The 16,045-nt window shown below is 35.2% G+C and overlaps 1 protein-coding gene across 3 annotated transcripts in view; it reads left to right on the forward strand.

Annotated features, from left to right (window-relative positions):
• Window positions 1–16,045, forward strand: part of MMS22L (MMS22 like, DNA repair protein) — a 155,641-nt gene that overhangs the window by 21,600 nt on the left and 117,996 nt on the right. For all 3 annotated transcript variants that reach the window (XR_014295079.1, XR_014295080.1, XM_082633330.1), the window contains exons 8-10: window positions 1,977–2,107; window positions 3,574–3,687; window positions 12,442–12,618. Coding sequence is in view for 1 of the 3 variants with exons in the window: in XM_082633330.1 (XP_082489456.1) it covers window positions 1,977–2,107; window positions 3,574–3,687; window positions 12,442–12,618 (422 nt within the window). In the remaining 2 variants the exon portion in view is untranslated. The remainder of the gene's footprint in view (window positions 1–1,976; window positions 2,108–3,573; window positions 3,688–12,441; window positions 12,619–16,045) is intronic.

Consider the following 16,045-nt stretch of genomic DNA (forward strand, 5'->3'; position numbering starts at 1 on the left):
AAATCAATAAACAAGTCTACCAATGATAATAAACTCTAAATACTAAACTAAGATAAACATAAAACCAGAAACAAATTAGGTGAGAAAGCAAACCCCAAGACTACAGTTGCTCCCAAAGTGCGCAGCCTCAATTTTGGGATGAGTTGCTGTCTATTCAGGTATTCCACAGATGCAGGGTACATCAAGTTGATTGAGATTAATTCACGGCCCTGAGGCTGCTGAGAGTAGTTTCCCTTTCTCTTCTTTGTTCGCACAGCTCCTGGGGTTCAGCTTTGCATTTGGACCCACCTCTGTGTGTAGGTCGCCCGAGAGCATCTATTCTTCACTCAGACATTACGGGGTTAAAGGAGCAGCTGACTAGGGGCCTCTGGCTCACTCAGGCTGCAGGGAGGGAGGGTTAAGGAATGCGGGGCGAGCCTGTGGTGGCAGAGGCCAGCATGGCGTTGCACCAGCCTGAGATGTACCATGTGTTCTCCCGAGGAAGTTGTCCCTGGATCACAGGACCCTGGCAGTGGCAGGCTGCACAGGCTCCTGGGATGGGAGGTGTGGATAGTGACCTGTGCTTGCACAGAGGTTTCTTGGTGGCTACAGCAGCATCCTCAGCATCTCGTGGCCATCTCTGGTGTCTGCGCTGGTAGCCATGGCACATGCCCGTTTCTGGAGCTCGTTTAGGCGGTGCTCTGAATCCCCTCTCCTCGCGCACCCTGAAACAATGGTCTCTTGCCTCTTAGGCAGGTCCAGAGTTTTTACTGGACTCCCTCCCAGCTAGCTGTGGTGCACTAACCCCCTTCAGGCTGTGTTCACGCAGCCAACCCCAGTCCTCTCCCTCGGATCTGACCTCTGAAGCCTGAGCCTCAGCTCCCAGCCCCTACCTGTCCTGGCGGGTGAGCATACAAGCCTCTCGGGCTGGTTAGTGCTGGTTGGCACTCATCCTCTGTGCAGGAATCTCTCCACTTTGCCCTCTGCACCCCTGTTGCTGCACTCTCCTCCATGGCTCTGAAGCTTCTCCCCTGCCACCTCTGTCTCCACCAGTGAAGGGGCTTCTAGTGTGTGGAAACCTTTCCTCCTTCACAGCTCCCTCCCAGAGGTTGAGGTCCTGACCCTATTCTTTTGTCATTTTTTTCTTCTTTTTTCTTTTGCCCTACCCAGGTACATGGGAGTTTCTTGCCTTTTGGGAAGTGTGAGGTCTTCTGCCAGCGTTCAGTAGGAGTTATTCCACGTGTAGATGTATTTCTGATGTATTTGTGGGGAGGAAGGTGATCTCCATGTCTTACTCCTCCGCCATCTTAAGGTCTCCTGTAGTTGTAAATTATTAATTATTTAGGTAATAAACATATCCTTTACCTCAATACCTACTTTTCAATGCATTAATAATATGAAAATACATATATATGTACATGTATATGTGTAAGCACTTATATACATACATGTGAACATATAAAGGTGTACACAAATATATCATTTCCTCTCTCATGTGGACTGTATTTCAAATAATATATTCTTAGAGCAATACTCAGGTGAACTTACTCTGACACGTTCAAATTTTTGTATCCGTTACCTTGGTTTGCTCTATTTCATGCCAAAAAACAATTGCACATGGTTATTTTTTCAGTATTTGTTAAAGGAATAATGTTTTAAAGGCTTTATTGGTTAGAAATATGGGTAAAGATTTTCTAGTGTTTCCTGTCTTGTATTTTTTTCTTTGAAGTGATGTTGCATTGTTGCTCTTCAGATGGCCAAATTAAGAAAATCTATTAAATGGTACTTGGGAGGATTGAAACTTTTTTAAGCTAATGTCTGTCACTGCTCATATAAGAAAGGAATTGTTTTCATACTTTTATTTGCAAAAAAATTGTTTTTAACTGTTATTTTTCAGTTTTGTTATGTTAATTTAAAGGTGTACAGTCACTTTCCTCCTTCTGAATTAGTAAAATCTACTGTAGTCTTAAACAGAATTTATCTTATTCCATTTTTAGAACAAGTTATATATAGTCATCAGTTTATGAATCTGGCAGGTGACAGTTTAACCAATGTCAGCCTATTTGAAGAACATTGTGAAAATCTTCTTTGTGATTTAATAAGCCTGTCCCTCAACAGGTATGATAAGGTAATGCTTTAAGAGTTCATTTGCAATTTTGGTATTTAATGGCAATAGTCAGTACTTAATGCATGTGGTTTGACCATAAGAATCTAAAATGGCTTACTTGTTAATTCTTCTAATTTTATATTTACTGTTATTTGGGAGGTGGTTGGGAAAAGAATTTGAGTTAAACATTTAAAACAGGCTGGAATTAGTGTTTTAGAGCTGTTTTAAAAAAAATAGCCTTTTCCATTTGTCAAAAATAATTAAAAACAAAATGTTCATGATAATGATTGGAAATTTAATTTCTGTTCAAATAGAGACCAGCCCTTTAATAATCTATTGTTTTGTTGTTATATAATAAAATAAATGACTACTTAGCTAAAGTTAGTTGACACATTTAAAGAGAAGTTTTGTTTGGTTGTCTTCATAAAAGGTCTAGAATCATGGGGGAAATTACATGTTTTTACTAAATTGCTTATCATAGTGTTTAATGCAGACAGTGATTTGAAAGTGCTATGGTATTCATTTATTTTCAAGCAATGGAAATTTGTTGACTATCATCACTTATTTCAGGTTACAAGCATAAATGTTACCTATGGGAGTTTGGGATTTATAATTTTTTAATATTTAGATTGTGTTTTATGTATTTATTATTAATATTGTTTAAATCTAGTCTATGTATTTACAACTAATATAATTAGTAGATTGACCAGATATGATATAGTAATGTCTTTACTGTTTTTTTTTTACTGTGTATTATGTTAGAAAAGTGTATGTAGTACGTGAAATAATGAACACATGAATTTCAGAAGTCTAGCTATACTTGCTATACTTACAGTGCATATTCTCTGTATTATTTGGGGCCATTGAGGGTATATTTGTTACAAAAATGGTAAAGTTGCCTAACCTTTATAAATTCATAATAATTGTACTTGTTCTTACAAAAAAATTGTCTGCATTACAGAGAATCAAAATTTATTTTCTAATCATTTTCTTAGAAGTCTTTTTATTTGGCTGATAGATTAGATCAAGGTTTAGAAACCATGGCCCTGTAGCCAAATCTAGCACACACCTGTTTTTGTAAATAAAATTTTACTGGAACACAGTCCCATCCTTTTTACCCATTATCTGTGACTGATGTTGTAGAACAATGGCAGAGTTGAATAGTTGTTACAAAGACTATTTCACTATTAAAGCCTCAAATATTTACTATCTAGCCCTTTACAGAACAACTTTGCTGACCATTGGATTATATGATTAAAGCAGAGGTTTTTTTTAAGTTGAAAATAAAATTCATTGTGTACTTTTGTTTTTTAAATGGAAATTTATTTTAAAAGTTAATGAAATGGTATGTTTTTTAATAAACAATTTTATGTAATTGAACATAAATTTTAAGTCATCTAAATCATTCATTTAAAACATTTGGGGAGATATGTGGCATGTAAAGTTCTGCTGTCTTATAAGTTACTCTTTTTGGTTCTTTCCTGCAGGTTAGGCCTTCTGAAGCATTAATGAGTCACCATTGCCCATGTCCATGCATTAAAGAATTATGGGTTCTACTCATTCATCTTCTCAACCACAGGAGTAAATGGTCTCTTTCAGAAGTAAGTTATAAAATTGATGTTAGTTATTGTTACTAGCTCTTACATTGAATTCATGCAGTGGTTTTGTCAAAGAAAAATCTTACGAAGTCTTTCTTTATAATAAGACAACAACCACCACCAAACAGAGCATTAACTGAATACTAAATACCTACTATATTTTTAACACTAAATTGGTAATATGAAACATCTAGGAGAAGTACAAGATTTGACTCTTTTATTTTCTCAAGTTCTTTTTTTTTTCTGTCAAGAATCTTTTAGGCCATGCTTAAAAACACTCTAGTAATCCAGGAAATATTTTAGTTAGGAAATGAGGCAGATTTAGATTTGTGGAGAAATAAAGCACAGGTTTTTATTAATCAATTTTACAGTATCTTATTTCAAGGAGAGAGAAAGATAAACACAAAGGGGAAGGTGGGAAATTTTACTTCACCTCATTTTGAATCAAGTCTTCAGAATGGGGCTTTTATTTTATTTCAAGTGTTCTGGATTAGTAGAAAAAAAATATTCATATGCAGAAGTAAATACAAGTAATTCACTGTGAAATGATACTTAAAATGGTTTATGTTATATGTTCTTATCCAGTTAGGAGTTTAAAATAATTTCTTCCTATATACATTTTCAAGAATTTATCCATAAATTAAAAAAACTCCTCTGTAGCTCTTCAAGTTGAAAGCTCAATTCTAATATTTTAAAAATTTCTTTAAAGACACTACAAATTCAGGGAAATGTAAATGGATAGAACAATGAGATACCACTCCTATTAGAATGACCAAAATTGGGAACACTGACAACTCTAAATGCTGATGAGAATGTGGAACAACAGGAACTCTCATTCATTGCTGGTGGGAATGCAGAATGGTACAGCCACTTTTGAAGACATTTTGCTTGTTTCTTACAAAACTAAACATAGTTTTAGCATATGGATCCAGCAATTGTGCTTCTTGGTATTTACCCAGTGAAAACTCATGTCAACACAAAAACCTGCACATGCATGTTTATAGCAGCTTTATTCATAATTGCCAAAACTTGGAAGCAACCAAGATATCCTTCAGTAGGTAAATGAATAAACTGTGGTATATCCAGACAATGAAATATTATTCATCACTAAAAAGAATGAGCTATCAAGCCATAAAAAGACATGGAGGAACCTTAAATGCATATAACCAAGTAAAAGAAACCAATCTAAAAGGCTACACACTCTATGATTCCAACTATATGACATTCTGTGAAAGCTAAAGCTATGAAAACATTAAAAAGATTAGTGGTTTCTGAGGGTGGGCAGAACACAGGACACTTTTAGGACAGTGAAAATAATCTATATAATTTTAATAATAACTTTTTGGAGGTTTATAGTACTATATTTATTTTGAGTTATTTTAGTAGTAAATTTACTAGGTATAAGTAAAATAAAGTAAATTTACTATGTATAAATTTAACACATTTTTACTTATTGAGTAAGAAAGTTGTTTTTCTGTGGCATTTTGGTTTGTCAGTAGCATTAAGCTTTCCACAATGGACTTAAGTATTACACAGTCTCAGCAATATTTTCCTTTGATTATTTTCCAGTATATTTTATTTCATTTATGTGGTAAACATCAATTTTTCCATTTTCTGCAAAGTTTATCTTTAAGAATTTATATTTTTTAGAATTGTTCTTGTTTTATAAATTTTAGACTTGAAAGCGTAAGCTATATAGAGTTAATGAAGGCATGTTCATACTTGTTGCCCTGAGTCTTTTTCTAGATTTTAAGCAGAAAAGTAGGCATAATTTAAAATACTATATTGTAGAAATTTGCATAGTAATATGTATTGTTTAACCTAAATGACTGTTATGCTTTTCATTTTATGTAGTAACCAGAATTATTTGTCTTAAAATAATGGAAATCATAGGTCATTTCATTTTTTTAAATACAACTAAAATATATTATTCACAGATTTTGAAAGCTATTTTATTTTGAAAGTTAAATTAGAAGTTTCCATTCCTGGCAGTAAGACAGTTTGACCTTCCTGCTAAAAAAATAATCTAATCATGCTGCATATCATGTAATAAGCATTTTAGATGTGTCAGTGAACTTGTTGAAAGTAAGAAGTATTGAGGCCAAATACTAAATGTAGGTGGGAATTCAGGTCAGCTGAATCCTGAAGCTTAGAGGCAGTTGCTGAATTATATAAACTTGGAACATTAGCTTTCATATATTATAAGGTCCAAGAATAGAAGACAAAGCTCAGAATCAACTCAAGTTGGTAACCTACTATACACCAACTACCCATAAATCTGGGCCCCCAAAAGGATGAACTAGAAATTCAACTAAATTTGTAAGGAAAATTGCCTGTCTTTAACTATGTTTCTTTGCAGTTTAAAATTGCTTCAGTGTATTTATTATAAGCCAGCACTCATACAGTTTTATAGCCTGAGTTCATGTTGCTTAGGTTGTACTAAAAATTTCAAGCCAGTGACTTCTAAGTAGCCTTGGACAATGGGTGGACGCTTAAACCCACATCTTCTCATGTAACCTCCCCCAAAATGTAGAATAGCAAGAACAAATAAAACTGCACAGAAAACATGTTGATAGCATACCTGCAAGATAAGAATGTTCAAAGCTGTAAATTAAAAGTAAAAGCTACCAAAGCACTACCACACCTTTCTGTCAAGCAAGGGCAGGCAGTCTGAGAAAAACTGCTCTGAGGAGAGAGGAAGAGAGCTAGCAGTAGCCATAAAACTGGTCTAAAACCATTTCAAGATGTGAAAAATACTGGAAAGGTTTCTTATAGATCAGAAGAATAGGAACATAAAAGTGTGTGCAAAACATGAGGCAGTCTTTGAAGGTAGAGCTTCTGGAGAATAAAAAGGCGAAAAGGGAGTGGTTCCCCCTTGGTGATTAGGTGGTGAAGGGGATAGGAAGTAAAAGCATAGAACAATGTCTCTTGTAAAATAAAAATAAAAAAACAAGGGCTTCATACCTACTCTCCCACCACCACCACCACCAAAAAGAAAAGAAATCTAGTAAAGAAATGGGACTTTGGTACATAGACAAAAGAGGGCTTCACTGAACTAGGAATCTTTTAGAGTAGTCCAAACCTGCAAAATGAAAAGAAGGAAACTAAACAAATCTTTATAAAGTTACTACAAGGAAACAGTTGATTTGATATACTTTAGCTGAGGATACCCTCTTCCTCAGAAACAACTATAATGCAGAAGAAAATCCTAAGACAATACTCCAGACTGAATTAAGGAGATAAGCACTTGGGGCTATAAAAATAAAAACAAAAACAAAAAAAAACACCTTGAATAAGATATTCAGATTTTAAAACAGAAAGACCAAAAGCTAGGAATTAATGAAAAGAATAAACTGAAGGCAGGAGAGAAATGGAAGAAAACATAATTATAGAATTGACTAAATTACAAAGTGCCCAAGGAGAATAGACTCAGATGAAAATTTAATAAGGGGCATGGAAGAAAGGCAGCAAAATAACCAAGAGAGTAAAAATGAGGTAAAGAAAGGAATATAAATGGTTAGAGAGAAAATGGTTGAAATGGGAGATAAGTAAAGCAGAAATAACCATATGTATAAATGGAGTCCCTAAAAAAACCCAGAACAATGGGATATAGCTAACACTCAAAATTATTATCCAAGAAAATATTCCAGAAGTAAAAGAAGACCCAAATCTACATATTGAAACAGCCTGCTTGATAAGTGGAAAGATTAATTCCAAATCCATCCTGAGACATATTGTAAAACTATTTGACTTCAGACATATAGGAAATATCTTCCAGTCCTGAAGGAAATCTTCAAATCCTCTAGGCAAAAAGACTAAATTACTTAGAAAAGCTAAATAAGTTGACCTGCACTAGACTTCTTAAAAACAACATAAAACAAGGCAACAGTAGAGCATTTTAAAAGACTCAAAGGCCCTTCCTCCTTGTGAGCACACAGCAGACGTCTGTGACCTAGAAGACGGCCATCATGTGACCATGCTGGCACCCTGATCTCGGACTTCCAGCCCAAGCATTGAATGAAATACCAGTATGGCACAATAGAACAAGCCCTCAGTTTAAAGAAAAGCAATGTAGGGACTAGTGGCGCAGTGGTTAAGAATCTGCCTGCCAATGCAAGGGACACAGGTTCAAGCCCTGGTCCAGGAAGATCCCACATGCCATGAAGCAACCAAGTCCGTGTGCCACAACTACTGAGCCTGTGCTCTAGAGCCCACAAGCCATACCTATTGGGCCCACGTGCCTAGAGCCCATGCTCCACAACAAGAGAAGCCACCACAATGAGAAGCCTGTGCACTGCAACGAAGAGTAGCCCCCACTTGCCACAGCTAGAGAAAGCCCGTGCACACAGAAATGAAGACATAATGCAGCCAAAAATAAATAAATAAATAAATTTATAAAAAGAAGAAAAGAAAAGCAATTTAGTCCCATCTTTTGCTCTGTGGAGGTTATATGGACTCTAACTATGACATACTCCCTTAATAGAATCTCAAAACCAAGAAAAATTGACCAAACAAAAAGGAAACAAAACAAAAAATTCCTTCTAAAACAACAAAGAAGCAAGTTAAAAATTACTCTTTGTACTATCAGACGGGCAATGGCTTTAGGGACCAAGATGGATGTGGATAAGCTGAGAAAGAAAAACTGAAAAAGCAATTGAAAGATTCAGAAGGAACAGGGAAGCTTTTCTCTTTCATTCACTCAGGAGTTAATGATATTGCAGGAGATGTGATCATTCCCCTGAATGCTGACAGTGGGCTAAGCTCTATATAGAACCTATTCTTAGGAGCTTTCCAGACTGCTGAAAGCAGAGATTTTTTTTTTCTGTCTTGTACATGATTTTAAAAATTTATGATGTGTCAGTGCTGATTTCTGTAATGCACTGTTTATTTTTTTAAAAGAACAAATTATGTGTGTGCATATATATATACGTGTGTGCACGCAAGCTTACATTCTTCCAAAAAGAAGTATTTAATTCCTTCTCTCTACCGCCTACCCTCCGTCCTGTTCTTTGAAATGAGGGAGGGGAAGACTGAATGGGATTTCGAGTCTTCCTACTGAGAAAGGGACATTTTCTGGAACCAAGTCAGTGTTCAAAGGACTAATGCTCTAAGGAAATTGTCCAAAGGGCAGCAGCAGTTCAGGGTTATTAAGTTATTTTCAAATGTTGTCTGGACTGCTGCTGCTGATCTTTGTGGAGGCAACAAGGTGCTGCTTCCCAGGGGGACAGGATAAGAAGCAATTAGAGAAGCCTAAGAGAGGATCAGGAATGTTTGGGAATTCACACATACCACAAATTATGTGGGAACTCCAAGAATGAAAATAAACTAATATGATTAAGGACATATTTTTATCCCAGAAAATATTCTAAAATGTAGCTAATACTGGCTATATCTGTATGAGTGCATTCTTAAAAACTCAACACTCAGTACCTAGTAGACCTCATTTAGACTTAAATTTCAGGGAAGAAAAGGAAAACTAATGAATATTTCTTGAGTGATATGTGTGAATGGACATATATACATTTTCTACCTTATTTACTAGGTGGATATCTGAGTAGCAATGAGAAAATTTCAGCTGCGTCTTGGTTTTGAAATGACCATTCTCCAGTGAAAAGAGAATGGTAAAATGACTGATTCTAGGTGGGAGCGTGCAAAATAAAAAATGAGTCTGGAACCTTTTGTATTAGAAACTAACGAGGTGCTGAAAAGATGATGAGGACTTGTCAAAAGGACACAAGAGCCAACATGAAGATCTCCCACACACCAAATCTGGGATTTTGAGCAAAAAAATAAATGATAGCAAAGGACTGTAATCTGTACAGTAAGGATTTGTGAGTCTTTAGTGATATAAATAAATGGAGAGAAGGGAAGCTCTTCCGAGTAAATGTAGAAGTAATATGGAATTTGAAAATACCACTTGGCAACCCTCATAGTAATTGTTTCAGGCAAGAATCCTCAATGGCTGTCAGAAATACGATGAAAAGCACAATATTTACATAGCTTGATAAGTATCACTGCACAGTATTTGTCTGTTACAAAGGGAGCAGTAACTTTGCAGTGCAGAACATCTAGCAGATACCACCTTAACTAAGATATCAAAGTTAACCAATAATAAAACAAGTTGAAATTATGTGCTCTCAATGTGATGCATTGAAAGAACAAAATTTTTTTTGATATTCCTGCCAGAAATGCATCGTGTGAATCTAATCATGAAAAAATACTAGTCAAACCTAAATAGCTGGCCTACTCTTCAAGAACATCAGGGTCAGTCATGAAAGATAATCTGAACAACTGTTACAGATCAAAGAAAACTGAAGAAACATGGTAGATAAATGCAGCATGTGAGACTAGAGAGAATATCTGATATACTTCTACATATAGTTCCAAGGGAGAGGAAGTAGAAAGTGGAACAGAAAAAATATGTGAAGAGAAAATGACTTAAAATCTTCTAATGTTAATGAAAGCTATCGTATTAAAAAGCCCAATGAATTCCACCTAGGGCAAATAAAAAGAAAAACACACCATGATACATCATAGTGAAACTGCAGAACACTGGAGACAAAGAGAAGAGATTAAAAGCATTCACACAGAAAAATGCTACTTTCAAAAGAATGACAATTAGACTGACAACTGATTTCTCAACAGCAGTAGAAGCCAGTGGGAAATCTTCATTGTATTAAAACAAGGTAATTTTCAACAAAAAATTCTTCATCCAGCAAAATCTTTCAAGACTGGGGTGAAACAATTTTCAATGAAGCAAAATTGAAGGGAATCCTGAAAGATAAATTTTAGGCAGAAGAAGGAATAAAGTAAGTGGTAAATGTTCTGTATAAATCAATAATATAATCTAATGGGATTAAAAAATAAAGTACATGGTAATACTGGCTTATAAATTGGGTAGGGCATAAATGAGTTAGAGTATTTTAAGGTCCTTGTTTTGTCTGAGAGAATTGTAAGATATATATTAACTTACCAAGATATTTGAATGTATGCTGTTGTTTCTAAGGTACCACTAAAAGAAGAGAGAGTAGGTTATTTAACTTACAAGCTAATAAAGGGGAAAATAGTGAAATAGTCATCCCAAAAGAAGGCAGAAAGGAGGTATAGGTGGAAAAAACAGACGTATAAATAGAAATACAGAATAAGATGGTCGGGCTTCCCTGGTGGCGCAGTGGTTGAGAGTCCGCCTGCCAATGCAGGGGACACAGGTTCGTGCCCGGTCTGGGAAGATCCCACATACCGCGGAGCGGCTGGGCCCGTGAGCCATGGCCATTGAGCCTGGGCGTCCGGAGCCTGTGCTCCGCAACGGGAGAGGCCACAACAGCGAGAGGCTCGCGTACCGCAAAAAAAAAAAAAAAAAAGAAAAAGATGGTACGTTTAAAACTAAATATATGAGTTACATTACATTAACTGCAAATGTAGTACTAATTGCTCATTTAAAACATATACTGTCAGAACAGACTGTAAGCTGTTTATAAGAGAGAATCTAAAACAAAATTCCAAAGGATTTGGAATTGATAGAAAAAAGATATAAGAAAGGTAATGTATTAAACTAATATTGGAGAAAATTAGACTTAAAACCAACGAAAGCATTAAGCCATTTCATGCTGATTAAAGGTCCAATTCACCAGGAAGATAAAATTTATTTAAATTTTATGTGGCTAATAATATGCTGTTAAATGTAGAAAATAAACACTGACAGAACTACAAAGAGAAATACACATATGCTTAGAAATACTGAAATGCATTTCTAAATAACCCATAGGTGAAAGAAGATATAGTAGAAATTATAAAATATCTTGAAGTAAATGATAACTAACATACTACTAATTAAAGCTTTGGGACTGCAGCTAAAGATATAATTAACGGGAAATATATAACTTTAAATACAAATGTTAGAGGAAAAGAAGTTGAAAATTAATCAGCTAAGAATTCATTGTAAGAAGTTAGGGGAAAAAATTCCTGTATAGTAAACCCAAAGAAAATAAAAGGTAGTAAATAAGACTAACACAAATTTATGAAATTGAAAACAACAAAGATGATCAAACAATTGAAAGATCAAAACAGCCAAAAGTTGGTTCTTCAAAAAAATTACTAAAATTGGCTAATCTTTCTTGAGATGATTACAAGTCAGTACTAGAAATGAAAATGGTAACATGTCTTCAAACCCTGCAGATATTAAAATATCTGATAATATCAAATATTTATATAAAATGGACAAATACCTAGAAAAAAATCTTACTAAAACCCATCAAATGTTCAACAATAGTAAATTAGGTAAATAGTTTATCTTATAGTCATATATTGGAATACTCTGATGAACTATGGCTATACTCACTAATATGGGTAAATCTCACAAATATAATATTGAGGAAAAGAAGTAAGTTACCAAACAATAGAAACAAGCTATGTAAGAATACAAACACATTAAAAAAAAACAGGTGAAGCCAAACAATATGTGATTGAGGCGTGTATATCTATGTGGCAAAACTTAAAAAACTAGGGAATGATATATTATAGAAGTCAGAATAATGGTTACTCCTGGATGGGAGAAGATATGATTGTGGAAACTGTAGGAACTAGTCATTTTCTAATTTTTAACCTGGGTATTTTTATTATTCTCTAAGTTTTATATATGTGTTTTGTATTATCTTTTGTGTGTATATTTCCTTACAAAAATGAAGGAAAAAACCCAAATCAAAGGTTATTGGATCAGTGTCTGAATTTAATTGAATCATAATACCTCTTTTTCTACAGTCATTTTGGAACTGGTTGAATAAACTACTTAAAACGCTCTTTGAAAAATCAAATGACCGAAGAAGACCTTCTGTGCCTATAATCCAGCCCAGGGATCCATTGGGTTTTAGTTGGTGGATTATTGCTCATGTAGCATCACTTTATCAGTTTGATCGCCATGGAATACCAGATGAAATGGTAAGATTTTATTTTTTCAAACTTTCTTGTATTGTCAATCAATATGTATTTTTTGTAGGCAAATTAGCAAGTGAGCAGAAACAATAAAAATCACATTATAATCCTACAGAAATCAACTCAGCTTCTGAATCTAGAAGCTGTAAACCTTTCTGTAAACATCTTGAAAATGATAATCTTTGTTTTTATTGTTTGTTTAGGGAAAAGACTTGGGCTCTAGTCCTGGCCTGCTACTAAGTAGTTTTGTGACCGTTAATAAATTACTTAAACCTTTCTGGGCCTCTGTTCTCTCATCCAGAAATCATGGGACTGGATTGTTCTGTTCAGATTTCTTCTAGTTCTAAAATCTCTAAGATTGCTAAAGGGAAAGCCTACATCTCTAGAAATGAATTAGAGAAGATTTTTGTGAAGATATTTTAATCTGTTAAACAACGATGAAGTTACTTCAAGTAAAAAGACAGAGGTTTTAACTAGTATATTAATTTCTACTTCGAAACATTTTTTTTCAGTGTTATTTAAAAAGCCCTATGAAATAAAACCAGCTGGTAGATGTATTTATTTGAAACTCTATTTGTATATAACTTCTTCCATGTTCAGAAGTAATACAGTATTATATTAACCCATCAGTCCCATAAAATAAGCATGTCTATATTTTCAAAATTGGTCTTTTTTTCTGGCAGTGGTTAACAAGCCTGGCTGATCAACAGGCCTATCTGTGAGTTTCTAAAAATTCAGATTTCTTAAATCCAGAGATCCTGTTTTAGTACTATAATCTGGTCTGGAGTTTGGGAATTCTTATTTTTAAAAAGTCCCTTGGATCTCATACTCTTATCAGGTATGGGAACCTTTGCTTTATGAAAAATGTTCCTTCATGGACTTCACAGATTCTCCTCTTTTTGGAATACTGGACAGAGCCCAGACATCATCCGTGGAATCTAAGGGTCAGTTAGTATTGACATAGTGTTCTAGAAATGGAAAGGGCCTTAGAGGTCCTCTAAGTGATTCCCTAGTAATAAACGGTCCTTCAGGAGATCACAAGATATAGTAAGAGGGCTTCCCTGGTGGTGCAGTTGTTGAGAGTCCGCCTGCCGATGCAGGGGACACGGGTTCCTGCCCCAGTCCGGGAAGATCTCACATGCAGCGGAACGGCTAGGCCCGTGAGCCGTGGCCACTGAGCCTGCGCGTCCGGAGCCTGTGCTCCACAACGGGAGAGGCCACAACAGTGAGAGGCCCGCGTACCGAAAAAAAAAAAAAGTAAGATAAGTCAGAAAGTGCTCTGAGAAGTCCACACACAGCTCAGTATAGATGTATTTAAGCATTCTACCAATTCATTGAGAGAGATCAATAAGATCAATAGAATGAACTTCTCGGAGAGAAGGATCATATGTCCTTTGTTTATGCACATGAGTCCTTCCCATACTGATACATGGTAACTGATAAATGCCATTATTACTGTAGTAGTCCTTTTATTGAGTATTATAATGGAGTTAATATGGTTATGTTTCACATCTTTTAGTTCTTAAAATACTAGAACAACAATGAAAAAACTCAAAAAATTTATCTATAATTCAAAGGTCTTTACATAAGCATTTTTATTTCTCCTACCACCCAACCTTAATTCTTCCAAATACATATTTCTGCAGTGTAAATAAATACGGTAATTAGGTAAGCACTTCTGAGTTCCTACTGAGTGGCCATCATAATAATAGGTGCCCATGATAGGATACACATGAAATAGATTGTACTGCCTTTTGCTTCAAGGAACATGCTTTCATGTTATTAATGCTTGCTGGATCTGCCATTAACACTTATTTGAGTGAGTGGTACATTTCAATAGTGGTTGATATCGACCCCCACATGCTCCCAGTATGGTAGGTAATCTAGCCACATTAATATATATCATTAGTATTACTATTGTAGTGTTGAATTGTACTGGTACAACCACCCTATGTTGCATTGCTGAAGTCACTCTTCAGTTTCATAGAGGGAACTCTGTAGGACATTATTGCTTTTATTAGCTCTGGATCAAGATAGTGAAAGAACTCTCTGTATTTAAAATACCTTTGGCTTTTAATATTTGTCAGCAGTTCCTTTATGATTTTCTTTTGCCAAGACACATATGTTTTCTTTTCTATCTTAATTTTTAAAATTATGTAGAAGGTTTTAAGAGGAAAGAAAGCCATGGTATTTGGGGGAAAAAAACCTTTCATATGATAAAATAATAAAGATGTGTAATGCGTATGTGTATATGTAAAATAGACTTTGCCTTTATTCATGAATCTTCAGAGAGTTTCAAACGTTTCTTGACTTCTTAATGTCTTTAAAAGAAAAACTTGAGGGCTTCCCTGGTGGTGCAGTGGCTGAGAGTCCGCCTGCCGATGCAGGAGACACGGGTTTGTGCCCCAGTCTGGGGAGATCCCACATGCCGCGGAGCGGCTAGGCCCGTGAACCATGACCACTGAGCCTGCGTGTCCAGAACCTGTGCTCCACAGCGGGAGAGGCCACGACCGTGAGAGGCCCGTGTACCGCAAAAAAAAAAAAAAAAAAAAGAAAAGAAAAACTTAAGTTCTCCAGTTAATGATAGTCTTCATTAGAGGTGATACCTTTAGCATATTGCATTTGCAAAGTGTTTAATATCTCAGAGTGACTATTTGGTTTTTATCTCAATGAAGTGTTTTGCAGTAGGCAAGAAGTTAATATTCATTTTACAGGTAAAGTAACTGAGGTACACAATGGTTAAATATCACCCTATTTTTATCACTTAGATAAATTTGATATGAGACACTTTCTGAGGACTTCCTCTCATGAATAGGTCTCTGGTAGCATAACCATGTGTACCAGTCTGCCAGGTACAGTCCCAGTTTATGCCCATTTTCCCCTCATCCCATCTGGTTAGTTTTTTTCCCTTTTATTCTCAAAAGTGTCTCAATTCTGTTTATAAATCATATAATCATTTTAATCTATGAACATAAGGTGTATTGACTCAATTTTTCAGAGATTATATAGGATTTTAATTTGTTTCTGAGATATACTTAGATCAGAATTTTGAAAATGATCTGAATTCTTTTTTTCTCCTTATGATGTATTAGCATAGCCAGCTACCATATAGAAAATGGTTATGCATTAAGCATGCTTTATTCCACTAAAGAGTAATCTGGTGTGAGAGGATGATATGAAGTAATAATAGTTAGTCAGATGTTCTGCAGCAGAGAAATACCGCTAGTCTTGTGATAATCATAGAGATGTTTCAGTTTTTAAATGTGAACTGCTTTTGCCCTGAAGGTTAATGTGAAATCTTTATATTTTAAATAGGTTTGAGATATGGTTAATTTTTTTTAAGTTTTTGTAAATTGGACTTTTGCTCTATGTGGATTTAAATCAGAGAAGTTGCCAATTCCTTAATACAGGCCTATAAGGAAAATTTGGTATC

This window comes from Mesoplodon mirus (genome assembly GCF_964341445.2).
Source record: "Mesoplodon mirus genome assembly, chromosome: 10".
In the NCBI taxonomy this organism is placed as follows: Eukaryota; Metazoa; Chordata; class Mammalia; order Artiodactyla; family Ziphiidae; genus Mesoplodon; species Mesoplodon mirus.